This window comes from Amblyraja radiata, chromosome 18 (assembly GCF_010909765.2).
Source record: "Amblyraja radiata isolate CabotCenter1 chromosome 18, sAmbRad1.1.pri, whole genome shotgun sequence".
Taxonomy (NCBI): domain Eukaryota; kingdom Metazoa; phylum Chordata; class Chondrichthyes; order Rajiformes; family Rajidae; genus Amblyraja; species Amblyraja radiata.
In genome coordinates this window covers 45,053,782-45,060,555 of record NC_045973.1, presented here as the reverse complement: position 1 = coordinate 45,060,555, position 6,774 = coordinate 45,053,782, and the positions used below count along the sequence as shown (strand labels likewise).

General features: G+C 43.7%; 1 protein-coding gene across 1 annotated transcript; it reads left to right on the top strand.

Moving 5' to 3' along the window:
* Positions 1 to 1,028: 1,028 nt before the first annotated feature.
* Positions 1,029 to 6,155, top strand: LOC116983471 (dual specificity protein phosphatase 7-like). Its single transcript, XM_033037258.1, has 3 exons — positions 1,029 to 1,897; positions 2,672 to 3,106; positions 4,235 to 6,155. The coding sequence occupies exons 1-3, from the start codon at positions 1,507 to 1,509 to the stop codon at positions 4,540 to 4,542; spliced, it is 1,134 nt and encodes a 377-aa protein (XP_032893149.1). The 5' UTR covers positions 1,029 to 1,506; the 3' UTR covers positions 4,543 to 6,155.
* The last annotated feature ends 619 nt before the right edge of the window (positions 6,156 to 6,774 follow it).

Sequence of the window (6,774 nt, the reverse complement as noted above, 5' to 3'; positions counted from 1 at the left end):
AACATATGTATATATAAATACCCATCGCACACATAAAAAGAAACAAAAAATAACAGTGCAATAAAAACAATAATAATCTGTAGTTCAGAGTTTGTTTGGAGGTTTAGTGTTTTAATAGCCTAAGGCTGCAGAGGGAAAACGCTGTTCTCGACCCAAAACGTCACCCATTCCTTCTCTCAAGAGATGTTACTTGTCCTGCTGAGTTACTCCAGCATTTTGTGCCTGTCCTCGGTGCTACCTGACCCACTGAGTTACTCCAGCACTTTGTGCCTATGTTCAATGCTGCCTGACCCAGAGTTACTCCAGCACTTTGTGCCTATCTTCAATGCTGCCTGACCCACTGAGTTACTCCAGCACTTTGTTGTGCCTATGTTCAATGCTGCCTGACCCACTGAGTTACTCCAGCACTTTGTGCCTATCTTCAATGCTGCCTGACCCACTGAGTTACTCCAGCACTTTGTGCCTGCCTTCAATGCTGCCTGACCCACTAAGTTACACCAGCACTTTGTGCCTATGTTCAATGCTGCCTGACCCACTGAGTTACTCCAGCACTTTGTGCCTATGTTCAATGCTGCCTGACCCACTGAGTTACTCCAGCACTTTGTGCCTATGTTCAATGCTGCCTGACCCACTGAGTTACTCCAGCACTTTGTGCCTGCCTTCAATGCTGCCTGACCCACTGAGTTACTCCAGCACTTTGTGCCTATGTTCAATGCTGCCTGACCCACTGAGTTACTCCAGCACTTTGTGCCTATGTTCAATGCTGCCTGACCCACTGAGTTACTCCAGCACTTTGTGCCTGCCTTTCATGAATCAGACCGCACAGGGCCGGCTTCCCATTGACTCGCACCAACCCCGCGCTTTCTGCAGCCAAACAAGGAGTTGCCGAGGGAGGGGGGAGGGGGCATTGCCATGGCAACAGGACGTCCGGCGCCTCCCATTGGCCCGCGGCATTTGCTACACACACGCCATGTAACAATGAGGGGGCGGGACTACAAGGTCCCCGGGCGCTGATTGGCTGAGGGGGGCGGGAGGCCGGCGTTGACTGGCGGGGGAGCTGTCAATCAGGCAGCGTCAGGGAGGCTGGCTGACTTAACCCGGTGCGTTGAGCGCTGCTGGAGGAGGCGGGCAGGCAAGGCAGGCAGTACAGCGGGGCTAGTGGTGCCGCTCACCCCACCAATATATACACACACACACACTCTGGAGATGGTGAATGAACACCAGCCAGATACAGTTGCAATACCTAGACATACAGGACACATAGTTGCAATTGGAAGTCCCTGCTGCTAATCATCTCTCCGCACCTTTCTACAGTGGAATTGCTCCTGCATTCTCATCACCACCGTCGCCGGAGCAAGATTTTCCGTAGCTCCTCAAGCAAGGCGATTGCGTCGGACTTGTGCCTTTTTTTATTTTTGTAACCGCGCTGTCGCGGGGGGGAAACGCCGCTGTGTGTTGAGAGGAAGAAATTAGATCCGTCGGAGATTCCTCTAACAGGCTTTCCTCATGAAAAATCAGCTTTTATCTACTACCTCGGCCATGGCGATGAACAAGAGTGTGGACTGGCTCCAAGAGCAACTGGAATCCGAGGACGGCAGCCTGCTGCTGCTGGACTGCCGGTCCCATGAGCTGTACGAGTCGTCACACATCGACTCGGCTATCAACGTGATCATCCCGGGGCTGATGCTCAGGAGGCTGAAGAAGGGCAACCTCCCCATCAAGTCTCTGATCCCCAACAACGAAGACAAGGAGAAATTCGTCAAGAGGTGCAAGACCGACACGGTCATCCTGTACGACGACAGCACCATCGATTGGCACGAAAACGGGACGAGTTCTGTCCTGGGGTTGTTGCTGCAGAAACTGAGAGACGACGGCTGCAAGGCTTATTACCTGGAGGGTGAGTAAGGCTGCAAACTTTACCTTGTTAGATTTAATTTAAAAACAACAACGTTTCATGTGTTTGTGACATATTTGTTGGGTCGTACTTTCTGCCTGTGTTTTTTGGGGGGGAGGAGGGGTTACACGAATGTGATTTACAGAGTGCAATTTATCCCAGTTTAAAAAAAAATAAAGTAACTTTTCCCGGAGCAGGTCGTGTTTTTGTTTCACATCTGACCCTCAATTCCCCCCTGTAAAGCCGCCCGCTTAACTTTCCCCGGGAACTGTGGAAAAGTCAGTCCCATACCACGAGTGCTTGTATTTATATATTTATTTCTAAGGGGGGGGGCAGTGGAACTTTATTTTTATGCAAAATTGAAGTATTTGCAAGGTCAGACTTTGCTCAAGTTGTTTCAGGTATCCCTAGGCTTGGAGGTTGTGGATGTTAACTGTTCCAAGGAAGGTTTAATATTGGGGAGGAGGGGGGGGGGGGGAGAAGCGAAAGAAATCTTTTCCTCCAAAATGGCTCCGCCATGTTGTGTTGCCTGAGTAAAATCCCAGTTTTCATGAATGGAGAAGTGTTATTTGTGGGTGGGGGTGGGTTAGCGAGGCATTAGATGGCGTTTAAGTTTGTGTTTGGTGTTTAAGCATCTGTGTGGGTTGAGGGTGTTGAATGGGGCAAATGCCCCAGAGTGTCTCATCTATCTCCCTGTTTACAACTTGTTTTCTTTCTCTCTCTCTCTCTCTCTCTCCCGCTCACCCACCCCCCCCCCCCCCCCACACACACACACAGGGGGCTTCAACAAGTTTCAAACCGAATACCTCGAGCACTGCGAGACCAACCTGGACTGTTCGTGCCCCAGCAACTCGCCGCCCGTGTCCGTGCTGGGACTCGGAGGATTGCGGATAAGTTCCGACTGCTCGGACGGCGAGTCCGACGCCGACCGAGAGCCCAACAGCGCGACCGAGTCTGAAGGGAGTCCCCTGCCCAGCAACCAGGCAGCCTTCCCCGTCCAGATCTTGCCATACCTGTACCTGGGCTGTGCCAAAGATTCCACCAACCTGGATGTCCTGGGAAAGTACGGCATCAAGTACATCATGAATGTAACCCCGAATCTCCCCAACATGTTTGAGAACGACGGGCAGTTTAAGTACAAGCAGATTCCAATTTCAGACCACTGGAGTCAGAATCTTTCACAATTTTTTCCAGAAGCCATTTCCTTCATAGGTAAGTTTTTTTTTTTTCCTTTTTTTTTTTTTAAAGGTTTCCCGTTTACAGTAACTGTCAATAGTTAGATGAAGTTGACTCGATTCGTTATCAACTACTTTAACACAGAAGTTGATGTGACTGCTCTGGCATGTGTATATTTGTTTATATGTGGCCTTGCCGTCCTTTTACTGTAGTGTACTATCCTGAATGTCTCAAATGTACTGAATTGCGTAATAGAATTGTGGATTTGAAAATTACTGGAGGCAGCAGGGATGCTAATTTGTGAAGGTGGTCCATTTGTAGTATTTTATAGTGAACCTATTTCATGTAGTATGTTTATATAATTATAAAAGTTTAGTTGAACAGCCTCTGACTTGAGATGGCTGCTTGTTTCAACATAGTTTGAGAAATCTGAGTAAGTGGAGAATATTTTAACTCCGAGAGTACAACCTTTTTTCATTGAACAGCAATGTTAGTTTACTTTAGGGTGATGAGTTCCATCTTCAACCCAGATAGCCCAATAAATCTCTCAAGCAGCTACTGTCCTCACTTTTCATAATTTTAGTTATAGGAATATAGGCAGGGATATTTTAGATTTATTTGTTATGCCTTGCAATACAACATTGCGTAATTAGAGAAGTGCGCCATTTAAATTTATGTTTGGATAATGGATTTCACCCATGTGAATTAAAATCTAAAGATGTTTCTTGCATTTTGGCACTTTACATAAATGGCTAGCTTTGCACTCACTTTCATTTCAGTGAGCTTTGGTGGATTAAAAAGTTCAATTCCTGTAGTATCTCGTATGTTCATTATTGAGGCAGTTATTTGATAACATTATTTAATTGTGCTAATACAGACCTTGAAAGGCTTCAAGCTCGTATCCCTATATTCCCCCATGCTTGCATACTTCAGCTGCATTCACGTATAGTGGTGGGGAAAATACACATTGTTTAGCCCTTATTGACACCAGTACAGAAACGTTTAAAGTTGTTGCTGGGACTTCTTAGTTAGCAGCAAATTACCATTGTCAATATTTTATTTTAAATCTTGAACTGATTTATTAACACTAATCAAATAATGTGCAACAGTTTTGTAAGTAGGATACAAGTTTTTAATTAATAATTTTCATTTATTTTGGGACAGATGAAGCTCGATCCAAGAAGTGTGGCATACTGGTTCATTGCTTGGCTGGGATTAGCAGGTCAGTCACTGTGACTGTAGCATATCTCATGCAGAAATTGAACCTTTCTCTGAATGATGCTTATGATTTTGTGAAAAGGAAAAAGTCTAACATCTCTCCGAACTTCAACTTCATGGGGCAGCTTTTAGACTTCGAAAGGACTCTGGGACTTACCAGTCCCTGTGACAACAGGGCCCCTAAAGAACAGCTGTATTTCACCACTCCTACGAATCACAATGTTTTCCAGTTGGAATCCCTTGAGTCGACATGAAGAAAGAAACTTGTGCAAATCTTTATGCTAACCAATTGAAAAGCTTGCTATCAGGTGATCTTGGGGTGAAAACTAGTCTGACCAGGTTGACGAATCTGATCACAGCTTGGAGAACGTGCTTGCTATCTCGCAACACCCTGATAACAGTAATCGTGACATAATCTGAGGTTCACCGAAGAGTGGATTTTCAGTCTCGACAAGGTATTAAAGTTTAATGGGAAGAATGGTTTTCAGAGTGATGTTACATTCTGTATCATCTGATGTTGTCAAGCATGCAGGCAGGCAATGAACCCACTATAAACCTGTTAGCTAAATGTGATGAAAAGACTTGGACATCGCCTGGAAGGTGCCATCCCAGCACCTGACTTGCTTTTGCATTTTGAGGTAGCTTCACTCTACCAAATGTAGGGTTGCTGCTTTGGTTCCCTCTAATAACCAGACTGTTGTACAAACAGTTATTGTTCAATCACGTTTTTGATTGTTTTCTATGTTATTTGTTGACCTAATGCAGTTTGCACAGTTGTGAAGCCTTTGAGTCATGGCACTTGACTGGTACTCCACAGAGATAATAGACACTTCATTGTAGTAGGCATCTGACAATGTGAATGGGGGCAGATCTGGATGTTACCTGGACCGTACTTTGAGTTTTGTAGGGAAGTTAGTATTGCAAGAGTACAATTAAATATTTTTTTTCCTTAATGCTTAAGCTGAAGAAAATTGACTTTTTGAAGTCCTCAGCCAATTTCTTTACAGCATGCTTGAGGTTGCCCTGGCTGTGTGCAGTCACGGGCAATGATTAATGTTAAACAGCTGGGTTAAATCGGATCCAGGTCAGTCTGTCAGTGGGAAGTAATTGTAGATGCCAGCACTTATCTTGCATACTACATACTGAACTCTTTTTAACTGTTGCTGCTACTCTGAAGTCCCAGACAAAGTTGAAATAGAAACCTTATTGAACAGTAAAGCAATGGAGGTTACTGCAGTGTTATGCTTGGGTGAAAAATTGTCTCGGACTTCAGCCTTGGCTGACCTTGTAACCTATTTCAGCATTTTTGTTTTGTTTTGTAGTATGTTCTCTTTAAATGTATTGAAAATCCACTGAAATGCTTGGTATTGGAAATGACTTATGAAACGTGATTTGTATTGATGGACGAAGATTTTTGGGTCCAAATTTCTGCAGTTTCTTTTTTTGTGTGTATTCTGTTTTCCTTTATTTTTAAATATATTGTCCAAGTTTCATAGCCTTTTATGTGGAGGAATGTCAGTAAGACCGTGTAAGATACAACGAGGGTTTAACAGTTACAAGAACACGGGCATTATTTGGGGGAGGGGGAAAAATCGGTTCATTACTAAATGAATCATCTTGCATCTTACCTCACTGAGGACTTTTCAGGGATTATGAAAATGCATCGGTTATCGTGTTACAGCTGAGTGGATTTGTAAAGCTTTTGTGCTGAACATGGCTGAGATGCATACATGTTTCAATATGAGCTTAGTAGAGGGTAGTTTTTGCTTTCTGATTATGAAGGAAAAACTCTATATTGTATAGTATTCTGAACCAATACAACACATGTTTATACTGCAAATAAATATTGAATTATTTTTTCTTTAAATACTGTGTCACCATTTCTGCGTCTGCTTCATTTTTATAAAAAGTGTTATCCTGATGAGACCAGGTTATTGTCTCCGTTCCATTGCCTTTAAGGCATGAAGAATCAGCCACGTACTAAAGGAGTGGGGTTACATTTTTGACCAGACCACATTAGAGGTGTGACATTTCCATCCCTGAGGGCCATTAAACAAACTAGTGGGTTGCAGTCATCAATTGGAATTCAGTTTCACAATTTATGACTGGTTTTACTAACTTGCAACCACTCTGCTCTAAAAACCTTTTTCTTTGCTGGTAATTTATTCTGTGCTTTCATATTCACTAGTTCAATGCTTTTTTTTTTAAACTTTATTTTATTCATCATTTCTTTTCCCTGCATCATTTCACAGTATTTGGTACTGGTTATTTGGAGGAAGCCATCTCCTTTTAGGGGATAGGTAACTCAAATTAAATGTTCTCGCTTCTGGCGCAGTCCTTGTGTTGTTCAGCTTTTTATTTACAGGTACGGTTTTGTTTGCTGGGAATTGGATGAAGAGTGTTGTCTTGAGGCAACCATTTGCTTTTGAACTCTGCAGAAGTTTCTTATTTGAAGCCTTGCCAATCGTACATGGGGTGCTGCCGTT